Source organism: Carassius carassius, chromosome 38 (genome assembly GCF_963082965.1).
Source record: "Carassius carassius chromosome 38, fCarCar2.1, whole genome shotgun sequence".
Classification (NCBI taxonomy): domain Eukaryota; kingdom Metazoa; phylum Chordata; class Actinopteri; order Cypriniformes; family Cyprinidae; genus Carassius; species Carassius carassius.
In genome coordinates this window covers 15,985,784-16,001,662 of record NC_081792.1, presented here as the reverse complement: position 1 = coordinate 16,001,662, position 15,879 = coordinate 15,985,784, and the positions used below count along the sequence as shown (strand labels likewise).

The following is a 15,879-nucleotide window of genomic DNA, read 5'->3' as shown; positions in this document are numbered from 1 at the left end:
TGTTATATTTGAAAACAGGAGGCTATTTATTTCACTTCCTTAAAATTGAATAAAATAAAACTGTCCCTGGAATCTAAAACTCCCCCTCTGGCTCAATAGGCCATTTTTCACTTTGTCTGTCACTTCTGTGTCTTTACAAGAGTCTTTCGGGACGACAATGGCAGTGTGCAGGTGCGCGGAGCGGTAATCGCATCAGAGGTTTAAAGTGATAAACGAGCGCTGACCAGTGTGTTCTCAGGACTCCGCCGCGCGCAGGTGAATGGGGGAGAGCGGAGGGATGCTAGCCTGTTGTTTGTTGTTGCTATAGAGACCGCCCGCTCGGCGCCAGGCTGACAGGCGTCAAGGCTCGAATGAATGGGTGACGTCACGGCGCTGGCGCCCGGCAGTCTGCTTCGGTTTGTTTGGACAATCTGGGGGAAGAATCAGAGCACAGCGATGCAAAGTTATGCGAGTGAGTGCGCGCTCAAGGCGAGGCGCACATATGAAGGAATTTGGAGGTTTGCGCGACATTCAAAGAAATACCATGAGACAATCATTGGTGGAAAATAAACAGATAGAGAGACATTTGAATAAAAATGAGACCGTGGCAAGACTTGGTTTCACAATAAACCTAAGCACTATACAAGTAATGCACTTAGTGTACCATAATTGACTATACTATATGAGCATACAGAATAGTTAAAAGTTAGCGAAATATCATTAACTGTAGCTTAGCCTGTAATCTTATAAGTTTGCACCTGTTCACAATAAATGTCTTATGTATTGAAACACACAGAATCTCATATCATGCCTTGTACCACGATTTTATCAGATTTTATACAAACCACAAGACATTTTTTTTTATATTAAGCAACGATTTTTTAATGTATAACTTTTTGGATTAAAATGCATTGTGAAAAAATTGTGTAGGCATAGCCGACTTTTTATTATTCTTATAACAGTGAATAAAAAAATTATAATAATAAAAAAAAAACATTTTAAAGCTCAATGTCAGGGAATATATATATGAACATATATATATATATATATATATATATATATATATATATATATGAACATTTGTCAGTGAAATAAAAGCCATTGTGGCATAACCAACATGCATGAAGCCATTTTGTTGTCATGTGACAAAAAAAAAATAGCAGATGATCCCTTCTTCATATATATATATATATATATATATATATATATATATATATATATATATATATATATATATATATATATATATATATATATATATATATATATATATATATATATATATATATATATATATATGTATGTATGTATAATGTGCGTGAATATAATGTCAGCATAACATTTTAAGTAAAAAAAAATATATGTATATATATATATATATATATATATATATATATATTTTTTTTTTTTTTTTTTTTTTTTTTTTACTTAAAATGTTATGCTGACATTATATTCACGCACATTTGTTTAAGGTGCCCACTGCAATCACAGAAATTACTGTGGCAAGTTAAATGGAAGGAAACAAAGATGATGAAGAAACATTTTAAAGTGTGCTTTGCGTCTTGAAGCAGTCCACATACGAAGAAAGCTTGTTTCATTTAAAAGTAATAACTGTTGTCTGTTGATCGTCGACCACCCCCACCCTTCGCCTGATCTGTCTGCTTCACCTGTGGACAGCTGGATATCCACAGATCATTCACAGGAGAAACACATTTGTTTCCATTTGTAACACCCTCCCCCCGGCATATTGTAACTGCGATAACGGAGCCGCGCTGTCATTGGCTGAGCGAGCGACTAGGGTGAACCCCTATTGGCCCGAGCCTCCAAACACTAGCGTTTAGAAACGCTCACAGCCCCAAAATCCTTTAAATACCGAGCAGCTCGGCTCTGCAAGCATGTGGTGAACTGTCATCGCGCTCTCGACGACTGAAGACCTTAAAGGAGTACGAGCGTATCGCTTCAACGCATTCCATTTGACTTAACCGTCAAACTTTACAGCCAAAATGAAAGTTGTGGGACCTGTAGGACCTACCTGCGCGCTGAAGAGCAGCAAAGTTGGAGGAGAGGATGTTGTCCGCTGCCTCTCCGACCAGAGCCTCACCATTTCCAAATGCAAGATCCCGCTGCTCGACGAGCAGATGACCATGTTTCTCCAGGACATGAACAGCTGCTACAGCAAACTGAAAGAGCTGGTGCCCACGCTACCGACCAACAAGAAAGCAAGCAAGATGGAGATCCTGCAGCACGTTATTGATTACATCTGGGACTTGCAGGTGGAGCTGGATAGCAAGAAGAACCAGAGCTCGGCTCCCCGCACTCCCCTGACGACTCTGAACGCGGAGCTGGCCAGCATCTCTGTTGAGGTAAATACCACATGTATTTGCTAGAATATGATGCTTTTGCGTGCAAATAAGTGACATATTCATGTCCGAAAGACTCCACTAATGACTTTTCCCCTCTTGTCTTGCAGAACGGCTGTTCAGATGACCGAATCATGTGCCGTTAAAGTCAAGTGATCTGAGCATCGCGAGAACGAACAAGGTGCGCGGAGGTGATGATGGACCAGAACCGCCGAGACGCCTTGAACTGTGTTGGAGAATCTCCTTCTGTTGTAGAGGAAAACAACTTTCAGTAGAGAGTCACAAAACTCGTGGACATGAGAGCTGAAGTGTGACCTTCTCTCTGAGATCTTCCCAAACATGTCGATGTGTGTTAGCTGTGGAATCCATGGCGATCATTCACTTATTGTTCATGCATTTCCCTTTCGGTCAAAGTTTCTCCAATGTTTTGATAACTTGTTAGAAAAATGTCTATTTTGTTGTAAAGTTTTCTCAGATTACTGAGCGAAGGAATGTATTGTATATTACAATGACAGATATGTGAATGCCTTATTGTGTTTTTTACAATGTATATTGTGTTTTTTTAATTAAAAACAAGAAAATTAGACCCATTTCGGACTTGTTATCAATTTTGGGTGTGAGGATGAATGGATGGGAGTTGAGAAAATGCGGTTTCTTTCAGAAACGTTTAGTTGGTCAGTTTTACTGACGTCTCAAATGAATTTGTATCACAAGGTTAAAGGTCATTTAGTGAATACATTGAACATTAATATGTAACCTGTTTCCATCTTATATCCTTCACATTTAACCTGATAATTCTGTCATTAGTTTGTCAATTTCAACTTGATTTGCTTCATCAGTAATTAGACTGAAAGTGAACTTTTAAACTAAACTTAAAATTAGCAATAAAACTTCTGATAGTAGTTTTTTTTAAATGGCTTAAAAAAGCCACATTTAATCTTCAGATAAAACCGATTAATATAACTACATTGACCATAACGAAAAGTCTGTAAACAAACAAATGTAAACGTCTGGTAAAGGTAAATTAAATATCTATAGGATGGAAGAGAGGTTAACTAATGTCATACTAAATTGGGCTAAATGAATTAAATGTATATGCACAAGTAATTAGTTTTAAAAATAAATGTTTCATTTTCTATTAATTTTTAGCTAGTGATTTTTGTAAACACTTTCCAAACTCTATAATTCCGCGTCCCATTATTTAAAAGGGCGGGGAGCGGAAGGGTTAAGTGTTTTCCGAGAAAAAGGCAGTTCGTTATAAGATTTATTCCGTCTCCCTGGTGCAATGTTTTTCTCATTCCCTGCGGTGTGATGCGCGCAGCTGCAGGCCTCGCGATGCGCGGCTCGGCCAGTGTGTGTGATTGTGTTTGTGTGAGCGCTTTGTGCCAAGGGCAGGGGAGGGCGCAGACTGAGCGGCGCCGCCGCACACCTGGGGAAGTTCAGGTTAAATCGCTCCACATTCCTCGGCACACAGCTGATTGAAACATTAACAAACAGTAATCCGCAAGCCCGGGCTGCAGATGGGCCGGGAACAAGGCCAAGGAACTCTCACTCCCTCTGTATAGTTTCCCACATACTACAACGAAAGCCTCTTTTAAAAAGAACTTTGCGCCTTTAGCCATTGCGCCACACACTACAGCCAACTTTTCCACCAGAACATCAACTAAAGCTCAGCAACATGCGTTTTGAAAACAGTAGACAAAAAAAAAACTTTTTTGGGGCCAGTGGGAATTACTTGAAATTAATTGTAGCCATAAAGAGTTTGCTCTCTAAATAAAGGCAATGCTACATTAAGAGGTGTTTAGCTATATGTTTGTATACTGAAACTCATCTCAGACATCAGAAGAGATGAATATTCTGTAGGCCACATCCATTTTAGTAAATCCGCATTCTCATCGTTGTCATTAGATGCTATTTATTTTTAATTTTGAGGTAGATGAAAACAATCAGCAACACTACTGGATTGGATAAAGTTCGTTATGTAGACATTTTAGCCTCTTGCGCCCCTCCGTGGTAACAAGGTGAACTTTATTTACACGTCATCCCAAACACACACACACACGTTATATAACGAAAGACTTTGCATTGACTAACAACTTTTTATTTTTTAACTTAAAATATTTTCTGTACCCTAACCTTCACAGAAAACTATCAAGTATATAGTTGGATAACATTAAATTCTTATTTAGTAATTTTAAGCCACTTTAAAAGTTTGTAGACTGCATTTACTAAACTCCACCTTCTACTAAACTACCCACAAAAAAAAAACAATAATAATAAATTGGTGTGAAAACACTTTTCAATAAGAGGTTGTCATTTCCACAAATAATTTTTTTAGAAAAAGAAAAACTCCAAAAAGTATTTTCTTACAAAGACTACTTCAATCTTTTTATGTTTTTGTTTTATTTACAACTTTAAAAAAATCAATCACACAATCACACACACACACACACACACACACACACACACACACACACACACACACACACCCACACAGAAAGACTGCAGGAAATACAGGTCACGTTTAAATAGAACTTTTATTTACAACGATATCAACATCAAGCAAAATAATTAAGTGTATTGTAATTTACATCCATGTTCACACCCCTCAGTCAACCAGTTCTGAAAACACACCAGAATAACCTCAATTTCCCAGAATTATCATTTCAAAATATACTTTGTCACAATCAACAGTAACCTAATGAAATGAACACTACTGATAGTGTTGCTTTCCTGAAGAGCCAGAAGAGATCGACTTCTTATTAGTTTTCCACTGAATGTCATTCCCACATCTGGGAATCAGCATTATTTGAAGTCACTTGATGGTAAAGACTGGACTAATGAAGCGGCCGGGATCACTGCACTACAGAGATGCACTGATGAGAGTCTTTGTCAGAATGGATTCCTTATTACGAGAGGCTCTTAAAAGTGGTTTAAGAAAAGTTTTAAAATGAGGTGTGTAGTTACAAGTTGTCTTGGCAGTTCTGTAGATATTCATAATCATCAAAATCTTACAAAACAAACTGAAGAGCGAAGAAACCGCATGATAGAGAAACCCCCCAAAGCACAGACAGTACAGCTAAAATATTAACTGGCCTCAAAAATAAACAGGTATACTTGTTTTTTTTTATGTATACAGTATATAGTACAAAATCATAATATGTAGTAATATGTTCATATGATATGTACCCTTTACTCTGAGCATTTGCACAAAAACATATATAAATGGATACATTTCTGTAGTCAAACTTGAGAAAGCAGAAAAAAAAAAAAGACTGAAAAAATATCTTTGGATTGTGCATGTTTCTTAAAGGTAGATTTCTGAAGAACCAACAGTACAATACAGTGAGAAAACGAGTTCATTTCCTTAGTAAGATCTAGCTTAAAGAGCAAAAACAATCTTTGCGTATCATCTGAAAACTTGTACCATTTCTTTCCGGTCAGAAGAACAAATAGAAATAATAAAATCATGAAACCGTCGCTGCATCACATTTCCGATGTCAAACATTTAGAAAAAGTGCCATTAAAACAATGGCGGTCATTGTTGAAAAAAAAAAAGAAAGAAAGAAAAAGAGGCTGAGCTGGAAAAGATTAAATATTTTCTCCCTTTGAAAAAAGTTAAAATAGATGTAAAACCCAGAGCAGTATTGACCTAAAATATAGATAAGATGGACCTATCCGGGCCCAAACTCTGTGCAAAAAAAGTATGTAGTAAAAGCATGTATGATACATATGTAGCATACAGTATTTACAATTCCAATCTTATTCACAAACACACACACACAAAAAAAAAATACTGCGGTATCATTTGCTATTTGTTGACATACCACTTTGATGGCATGGAGAGGAGGATTATTGCTTTGATATGCGAAGTGATGAAGTTCTGGTGTTTACAATTCCCACGGTTTTCATTAAAACAAGGCTTGTCTGAAACTAATTTAAAATAGACAATATGCACATAATCGTTCTATAAGGCTAGAAAAGCAAGAAATATATTGCAACTATCCTTTCCATACTAGCCTTAAAATAAAGTGCTCCCCCACACTGTCAAGTTGTACCACAACCATTCCTCCTCTGTGCCCCCTGGTGGTTATGTTGTGTTCTGCAGTATAGCCATGTGGGACAGGAGAGAGTCTGCTGCACTCACTACTGGGCACATTCAGAGAGAAGCCCGCAGAGAAGGCCCGAGTCTCTCGCTCTCTTTCCCTCTCTCACAGTCAAGTTTTCACTGGAGATTTCCAGGGATTTCTTCTCTACGAGGTGGATTTTATAGCTCCGTGTTGACATTTCATCACTGGACTGATGTGTGAGTCCATGTTAAAATCCAGATTTGACAGAGATGGCTCATTGCCTCAGCAGTACTTCTGTAAGACACACATTAAAGATGAACAGATTTAACACATGACATGTTTTAATGCAGTTGAAGGAATCACTCATCATCAGGCCATTCAAGATGAAGATGAGTTTGTTTTTCATCAGAATGTGTTTAGAGAAATGTAACACTACAGTGGATCCTGTGCAGTGAATGGGTGCCATCAGAATGAGAGTTCAAACTGCTGGTGTTTTTATCAGCGGTTTTGGATCCTCATTCCGACGGCACCCATTCACTGCAGAGGATCCATTGGTGAGGAAATGATGCAATCCTAAATTTCTCTAAATCTGTTTTGATGAAGAGACAAACTCATCTACATATCGGATGGCCTGAGGGTGAGTACATTTTCATTTTATTGAATGAACTTCTCCTTTAGGGAAATATAACTGAATCAATGCAGTCTGTACCTGATCAGGTCCCATTGGCATGCGTCCCATGCCCATGGCATTCATGCCCATCTGTCCCTGCATTGGAGGCATCTGCCCTGCACCGTTGCCATTTACACCCCCCTGCATAGAACCGTTTATCATCATTCCTCCGTACTGTCCCGGCGCCCCCTGCTGGGGATATTGCTGCTGCGAGTATGAACTAGGAAACAGATGAAACCGGAGAATGATTAAGATACACCCAATAAAGCTTAAAGACCATGTATTTATGTTTGATTGTAGTGATTGACAGGATTGATTGAATGAATTCACTACTTGTTTGAAAAGTTTTGCATTGATTTAGCAGTGTTCCACACCAGTATTATTGTAGGATAATTTATGTACTATTAAAATGGCATTCATATTTTGAATTAGCTTTCATGTTAATTCTTAATTTTATAACTTTTATAAGGGTTTATAACTTACTTATTAATGGGCATGGGCCCCTGTCCCCAGCCTTTCATCTCTGCAGACTGGTACATGGGGTTGCTCTGAGGGTGCTGCTGCATCATGGGATTCTGAGGGCCAGCCATACGACCAGACATCATATTGTTAGGGGGGCTGCTGCCTGTTCCCACAAATGAAGGGTCCCCCTGCTGGCCCATACCTGAAATCACAACACAGAGATATTTACAAAAAAGCAATAAGAAAGTGCATAGCATGTAATTAGCAATCGATATACCCAAGCAAACTGATATTCTATTCCAATTATGTTATTCACCATGCCCCAATACAAATTATTTTATCGTAACAACAAGATCCCAATAGAACTAGCTTACCATAGTTCCCTCCATAGTTAAAGGGCTGCTGGCCGGGCTGGTTCATTGGTGGTCCTCCCATAGGGCTGTCCATTACTGTAGGAGCTGTGACATTAGGAGGGGGACTAAAGCCTCCGGCTGCAACCTGCTGCTGTTGCTGCTGCTGCATCATCATCATCATCCTTTGTCTTCTCATCTGAAGAAACAAAAAAAACATGGGTTAAAACTATTTTACATAAGACACTGGTTATGATTTGCTATAGCAGTCTTACATAAAATCCTATACTTCAGTTACACTGCATATATTGTCAATGGCTGTTAAGTATCATATGCAATTCCACACAACATTACTGACAGACACAGAAACGTATATCTGGAAAATCATCTGTTGATACCTCTGTTTGAAGATTCATCATTTCCCTGCTACGCTGGGCCATCATCTGAGCATTCAGGAAACCAGGCTGAAAGATGGAGGAACAGCGATATTAAAGAGGGAAATTAACACACATAAGGATTCAAAAATCATCAAAAGATGAAAAGATACCTGTCCGCCCATGCCAGGCTGCATGCTGGGTCTCATGCCAGGGTTTCCTGCAGGGTTGTTATCTGGCCTCATCCCCATGCCCTGCCTGCTCTGGTTCAAAAACTGCAGCAAAGGGACATTCAAATGTTGAATCTGATTAATCAATTTAATCAAATGATCGTGTAAATATCATTCCTTGTGTTGGATATAGGATTTCAAGTTTAGAACCTAAAATGTATATAATTTAACATTAATGAAATGAAAATTGGATGTACTAAATCCTGTGACCTACAGTTACATAGCTTCACTTATCACTAATTCTCACATCCTCATGGGTAAAGTCTCCATCAAATACACATTTTATAATCTCGTCAAAGTAGCAAGTCATCCAGGTGCTTTTACTAATGGTTTGAACTTGGATATACTATTGGTCTCTCATACAAATTAGAGAAGTATGCAATTTCTGATGCAGCAACAGTTATTTTGTGCCATAGCAAAAAAACCTGACCAATCGTTACTGACTTTTTAATTGGTTTTAACTATTCAATATTAGTCACAGCCCTACATTACACAAAATAATATAGGCAATTAGATTCTGGGACACTATAATTTCTAAAATGTGCATAAGATGTTACATCACAATAATCGATTACACCTCCTCCAGAAATTGTCAGTTGAGTGTTATTGGAGGGCAGCTGCACACCTGCTGTCCCTGCAGTCTCTGCTGGAGCTGGTATCTGGTCGGATTCCCCATCCGAGGCCTTGTCATATTAGCACGAGGATGCATAGCGCCCATACCACCCATTCCGGGAAAGCCACCCTGTTGGTTCATCTGACTCATCATGGGGTTAAACCCTGCTCCAGACTGCCCTGGCATGGGACCAGGTCCAGGTCCAGGTCCAGGACCAGGGTTGGGACCACGGCCATATCTGCCCTGCATTCCCATGGAAGGGGGGCCTGGGTAGCCCTGCCCATACATGCCCTTGGGGTCCATACCCATAGAGGAGTCAGGTCCCGGGCAAGGACCAGAGAAGGGGTCTGTTGGAGGGGGTTGGTCTGAACTATGTCCCTAAAGAGAGAATGAGACCAAGATGACGGTTTTCAGGGAATGTGGCTGGCCAGCAGCTCTAACATATCTAACGCCACAGCATTGAAGATAGTGGTTTATAAACTGAACACATCTGTTCCATGAAGCAGACTGGCAGGGTACCTGGTTGATGAGATCCGGTATGCCAAGGGCACGGTCGATCTCCTCCAGAGCGATGACGTCAGTGTTGTTGAGTAGTGAGTCCAGCTGGTCCAGCAGAGCTCGCTCATCACTCTGACCCTCAGTGGTAGACGGAGGGACCAGAAGATCATCCAGAGAGTTATTAAATGGCAGCCTGATATATAAAAAGCAGACAGAGAGGACGTTACTGACTTTGTGCGGTAAAACCATCTAAACCTCTTTAAAAAAAGATTTATTTACAATGTATTTAAACTTAATCCTCAGATGCACATACTTATTTTTAAAGAATATACCCTTAAGTAGTTTATTGGGTTTTAAGAATAAATGTAACAAAATTTTGTGTTTAAAACAGGAAAAAATATTATATATATATATATATATATGAAGAGATAGAGAGAGAGAGATTGAACCAATTGGTTTAATGATTGACAATGACTCAACGACTTTATTATTCAGAATAATCAAAGACATTTTTTTTTCATTCATACATTTGCTTTCATATACATTTCTGTATAGGGATTCAAAAAAAAATAAAAATAAATAATGGATTAAGAAAAATATTTTTCAATGATGCCTTCTTTTTGCAGACGTGAAAGAGCGGTCATCTTTGATAGGCTTCAGAGAGAAGGTGTGTGACTCGATGTGAGATGTCCATTTCAGTGAATAAGTCTATCAGAAGTTAGCAAGTTGGCAAATACTGTTTTTCACCATTTTAAACATTAGGATTAACTGTATGCAGGCAAATGAACTCAAGCTGTAGAACTGGTGTAGCCTCATTTCCATCACCTGTTTGCATTCTGTGCTCCCTCCATTCCCATCCCACTGTCAGGCCACGAAGGGGACTGTGGTGGAGGTGCCTGTCCACTAAATGAATTCAAACCCATTCCTACGTCATAAGGCCCTGTAAAAACAACATGTTGTTTGAAAGATTTAATTTGATGTGCCCACGCTGCTGGTTTTAAGTTGACAGAACTTACCCATATCCATCAACTGCTGCTGCAACATGGATCTGGTTGCAGGAACGCTGTTTGATCGGTTAACCATGGGTCCTCCCATCAAGCTCTTAGGATTGTGGTCCATGCCTGTGCGACCCATGCCAGGGTGTCCGACAGGACTGCCGGAACTGGACCTTCTCCAATCACCAGAACCTGCCATTGGGGGCCGATTGAGCATTCCCATTGGCCTATTTGGACCTCCTGGGAAAAGCATGTTGGAAGCGTTAAAATTCAGCTAAAGAATGAATGCAAATAAAGTTATATGGTTACATACATAACATTCATGTTCAAACTTAAAAATATGAGAGGCTCACCCATGCCTATCTGGTTTTCAATATGCTCCTGTTTGACAAGAGAGGAAGGGGCGCTCCTCCTACCAGTCATGCCTGGCCCGCTCAGGAGTTTACCATCAACAGACACTGCCCTCTGGAAGGGCACACGCGGACCAGAACCCATACCAACACCCTCCCGATCTGGAACACAATAATGCATACAATTAGCTTTAACAAAAATGGACAGCTTTCTTTGGCCATCCACATGGTCATCAGCAGTAACCTTTAAAATATATGTCCAGTACATTTTCTGTTAAACTTTACATATCGTTATCTAGTCACAACAAATTTTCAACATCCCCCTTCTGACTTTGAGGCACTCTGTGTGTTGTGACTCACCATGTGCGGTGCTGTTAGGTCCATTGCCCTGCTTATTGCCCCCCTCCATTCCTCCAGTTCCAGAATCAGCAAACATTCCGGAACCTGAATTCCTTAGTCCTCCAAGAATACTCTCTAAGCTATCCAGCTGGAAAAACAAAACAAAGGATTGATCTTAGAATAATAATTCTCAATTTGCATGAGAATTTTCCACATCAACAAAGCAAAATGTCTTGGTTGTCAAAGTGCGCAAAGATAGTTTCATATTGTTTTTTAAAACAATAGCTCAGATTTTTAAGCAATGATTATACTTTTACCATGATACTTTTTTCAGGATTCTTTGATGAAAAGTCTTGTAACATTATAAAATTCACTTTTATGATCACTTTTGTTACATTTAAGGCATCCTTGCTGAATAAAAGTACTGCTACCTTTAAAAAAACCTTAGTAGCATATATTAGATTTATTTATTTTGTTAAAAGTATGTATGTTTATTATTAAATCAATTATATATAGGACTTAAGTGTTATTGGGAAGTATAAAGTCAATAACACTTAAGTCCTGGGAAGTCAGGACTTAGGGAAGTCAAGGGAAGTCGTGGCCTAATGGTTAGAGAGTCGGACTCCCAATCGAAAGGTTGTGAGTTCGAGTCCCGGGCCGGCAGGAATTGTGGGTGGGGGGAGTGCATGTACAGTGCTCTCTCCACCCTCAATACCACGACTTAGGTGCCCTTGAGCAAGGCATCGAACCCCCAACTGCTCCCCGGGCGCCGCAGCGTAAATGGCTGCCCACTGCTCCGGGTGTGTGCTCACAGTGTGTGTGTGTGTGTTCACTGCTCTGTGTGTGTGCATTTCGGATGGGTTAAATGCAGAGCACAAATTCTGAGTATGGGTCACCATACTTGGCTGAATGTCACTTCACTCTTCACTCTCTAAAAGTATGAACCCAATATGAGAAGTAAGAATCAACTGTAAATACCTCATCAGGTGGTTCAATCTTGACTTTGCCCTCCTGGTTGTTAGAAATGGAGGTTGTGACCCCTGACCCCTGCCCTCCAGCGGCCCCTCTCCCTTCCAGCTCCTCCAGCTTTGGCTTGACCTCTGTTGCATTGTGCTCTTTGGAGTCATCCTTGTTGAGGAGGTAGTGAAGGAGGGCTTGTGGCTTTTTTCCTTCTTTCGGACTGTGCTGCTCCTGCTTGAGATCTAGATTCCTCCCCTCAGCGCCTGGGAGCTCTGGACCAAGAGAGGACTTACCAGTGGCCTCTGCTGTGATGCGAGCCACCTCATCGGGTGTGTTTCCATTTTGAAGGAGCTTGTGGAGTATCTTGTGCTTCTCCTGTAGGCTGTGATGGCCACTGGGACAAGCTGTGGATGACACTCCTCCCGAGCCTTGCTGATTTATGCCATTTCCTGATGATGAACCAGATGAGGAGGACACTCCAGTCGATGAAGGACTCATCATGCCACTTCCCATCTCCTTTGAGTCAGGACCCATTGGAGTGGAGGCACGTCCTGGGATAGGTCCACCAGACCCAATACCAATCTCTTCAGTTGGGGATGTGAGCAACTGAAGTAACTTCTTGTGGCCCTTTCCGTCAGGGACTCTCCGATTGACTTCCGCTCCAGTGGGACCATCCTTGCTGGACTGGCTGTCCGGTTTATCGGTGGTCTCCGTCGAAGAGGCCTGTTGCTGATCTAACCCTGTGCTGTGAGCACTTGACGGGCTCTTGGAGTCACCAGCGCTGGGTTTGCTGTTGCCGGTCTGGCCTTGCTGACTTGACTGGGTCGAGTTGATGCTGGGAGAGCTGTCGGATTTGTGTGCAGGAGAGTTGAGAGCTGAAGGTAGAGAAGAGCCAACACCTTCACTGATGGCCTGGAGGGCATTCAAAGAACTGCTAGAGAAGGTGTTCCCAACTGATGGAGCAGAAGATCCGCCACTAATGCCCATACCCACAGGACCCATGGGAGAGTGCATACCTGTGAAATCAAGAAAATATGGCTAAATCTTGAGCTAGTTTTCAAATTTCGCACTAATAAACACAACACAACCAGTATAATTAGGTTAGTAGAATCTGAAAACATTTTGCACATTTTCTTTGAGGGTGGAAAGGGATATTCTGCAGATTTGACTTAAATACAATAAAATGTGTTATAATAGCCACCTTATTTTTAATGTAAGAGTGTGTGCAGCCATTCGTAACTTGAAAGTGCAAGGCTTCTTGTGTGATTCACTTCATTATTTTAGCCGTGCAAAAAATTTATTATGCTGCTTAATTTAGCAAACTACTATTTATCACATTATTGTTTTAATCTATTATTGTAATTATAAACACATTGGTTTATTGTACAATAGGTTCACCATTTATTGCATTCTTCTAGGTAAAGCAGCCAATGAATCGTTAGTCGGAAATTCACAGGCAATGGCTTACTTCCGCATTGCAAAATGAGGTGGATAAAAAGGGCAAAATCGCTAAGTTTCTAACCATCGGGTCCAACCTTTATTTATTGGCAGGTTAGAGGATTATCACATTAGCTAAAATGTCTAATAAACAAACTTGGGATGTGTATAACTTTGGGAATAACAAGTTTGAATTTTGTGGAATAGGAACTTTCAATCGAATTCAGTTTGGTTCCATCTATCTAATCGAAACTGCAAAAGTAGGACACTTACCTCCAGGAGAAAAGGGACTTGCACCCATTTTAGGACTCCCTCGTATCCGTGGCGACCCCATGAGATTCTGTTGAGCAGGGTTCATGCCAGGGCTTCCTTGGGAGGGACTTGTCATGCCCATACCATAGCCACCACCGTGAAATTGACCCTGCTGGTGCTGATTCATGCCAGGATGTCCCATCTGATTCATAGAGTTCATCTGATTCATTGGATTCATCTGATTCATAGTGCTCATTTGATTCATGCAATTCATCTGATTCATATTCATTTGATTCATTGAATTCATCTGGTTCATCTGATGCATCGGGTTCATTTGATTCATCCTGTTGCCTGGGCCGTACATAGCTCTTTCTCCTCTAGGACCCATGTGACCTTGCTCGTTCATGCCATAGCCTCTGGTATTGCCCATGCCCATTTGGGCATTCGGATTGGCATTGCCCATAACTGACCGCATTACACCACCCTGATTGGGCCTGTATCCATTTTGCTCCCTATGTGAAAGAGAGGAGTGAAGGCGAGGAGAACACAGAGGTATTTTCATGTAAAATCAGAGCAGTATTTAACTGTTGACTTTGGGTAGAGGGGAACAAACCTCTGTAGAAGATGAGTAGAGAGGAAGGTGAGCGGGTCATTGGTGACAGGGTTTCGGCAGAGCTCGCTGCGTGTTTGTGCCGTTACAGGAGTGCCATCTGACAAAGAAAACCTATAGGGTGGAGTCTCTGCTCTACCATGAACATATGCTGAAAAGAAGAAGAATACAAACAACATTCAAACCCAGTTCACACTGCATGCAAAAGCAGAACTTATTTCTGTGCCTATTTTAACAAGTTACAGAATTCACACTTCCATTTTGTCTTTCAACATAATTTCTATGGAGCATTTTACTTCATTTATGCATTTATTCAAGGCAATTTAATGCAAAGATTCAAGCTGAGCTGAGTTGAGAAAAGATCCATGCAAGTGTATTACCACATACCTTCATGAAAGTGTCTCTTGTAGGACCAGGGCTGACCCTCACTACGATGCAGGAACATCTGCATACACCGGCGCACTAAATCCTCCCAGCCAGGACGCATGGTGGTGTGCAACAGGCTCTGCTGCTCGATCTCGATCAGTTTCCCTGTGGTCAAATGAACACACTCAGGTGTGGTACTACATCTGGCTCAAATACAATTCTATGTGAATTTTTTTTTTTTTCACCGTAATCAGTTTCATTGTTTTTTCTTCTGTTGAAGGTGTCCTTTAAACTTTTTCAACATTAACTGTGAATAAAATGACAATATGCTATATAAAAGTTATAAAATATTATTGTGTGTTGTATCTGGTTAATTTCCACATTTTAAAATGTCAAACTAAATTAAATGCCAATATCATATATATTAGTGCTTTCAATCGATTAAACATAAAATTAACTTATTAATCACACGTTTCTTAAATGAATCACGATTAATACCACCAAACATTCAAGTTTTTTAATATACTTTTATATAGCAATAATTTCACATTCAATCTTCAAATTAATGTAGAAACAACAAAGACAGTAGATCTTTAATATTTAATGTCATAATTATTGTTTGTCTGAAGGGGAGTATCACTGATACCAATACAACTGATCTCTCTTTGAGATTCAACATTACAGTAACTATAATTATAATAAATGTCATATTTAGCTACCTGTGCCCTACAGTAAGTAGGAAATATACAGAAATTGAATGAAAGCTTAACAAGTTCTTGATTTCCTCTTTGTTCTTTTGTTCTTTGATGAACAGACATCACAGCAGCGGGGTTTTTAGATTATTTTGGCTGCTTTTAAGAGCTGCAGATGCTAAACATGACGCGGACGCATCGTTTTTTCTCTTTACTTTTTCTGACCGATTTTAGGTCTTAACGTCTCTACTAATGAGCTGATGAGTTGAATC

At 40.1% G+C, this 15,879-nt stretch overlaps 2 protein-coding genes across 2 annotated transcripts in view; one reads left to right on the top strand and one right to left on the bottom strand.

Annotated features, from left to right (window-relative positions):
- Positions 1 to 1,863: 1,863 nt before the first annotated feature.
- The window catches only part of LOC132119424 (DNA-binding protein inhibitor ID-1-like), a 300,095-nt gene continuing 286,079 nt past the window's right edge, over positions 1,864 to 15,879 (top strand). The window contains exons 1-2 of the mRNA XM_059529366.1: positions 1,864 to 2,342; positions 2,450 to 2,488. Coding sequence (XP_059385349.1) covers positions 1,983 to 2,342; positions 2,450 to 2,485 — 396 coding nt within the window. The 5' untranslated portion in view covers positions 1,864 to 1,982 and the 3' untranslated portion in view covers positions 2,486 to 2,488. The remainder of the gene's footprint in view (positions 2,343 to 2,449; positions 2,489 to 15,879) is intronic.
- LOC132119422 (nuclear receptor coactivator 3-like) overlaps positions 4,858 to 15,879 on the bottom strand; it is a 36,053-nt gene continuing 25,031 nt past the window's right edge. Inside the window, exons 8-23 of the mRNA XM_059529358.1 lie at positions 14,937 to 15,080; positions 14,553 to 14,700; positions 13,961 to 14,451; positions 12,269 to 13,266; positions 11,312 to 11,438; positions 10,955 to 11,113; positions 10,623 to 10,841; positions 10,432 to 10,546; positions 9,628 to 9,799; positions 9,121 to 9,486; positions 8,439 to 8,540; positions 8,290 to 8,355; positions 7,916 to 8,090; positions 7,563 to 7,743; positions 7,119 to 7,299; positions 4,858 to 6,703 (exon numbers count right to left, since the gene is read on the bottom strand). Of these exons, the coding sequence (XP_059385341.1) occupies positions 6,692 to 6,703; positions 7,119 to 7,299; positions 7,563 to 7,743; positions 7,916 to 8,090; positions 8,290 to 8,355; positions 8,439 to 8,540; positions 9,121 to 9,486; positions 9,628 to 9,799; positions 10,432 to 10,546; positions 10,623 to 10,841; positions 10,955 to 11,113; positions 11,312 to 11,438; positions 12,269 to 13,266; positions 13,961 to 14,451; positions 14,553 to 14,700; positions 14,937 to 15,080 (3,656 nt within the window). The 3' untranslated portion in view covers positions 4,858 to 6,691. The remainder of the gene's footprint in view (positions 6,704 to 7,118; positions 7,300 to 7,562; positions 7,744 to 7,915; positions 8,091 to 8,289; positions 8,356 to 8,438; positions 8,541 to 9,120; positions 9,487 to 9,627; positions 9,800 to 10,431; positions 10,547 to 10,622; positions 10,842 to 10,954; positions 11,114 to 11,311; positions 11,439 to 12,268; positions 13,267 to 13,960; positions 14,452 to 14,552; positions 14,701 to 14,936; positions 15,081 to 15,879) is intronic.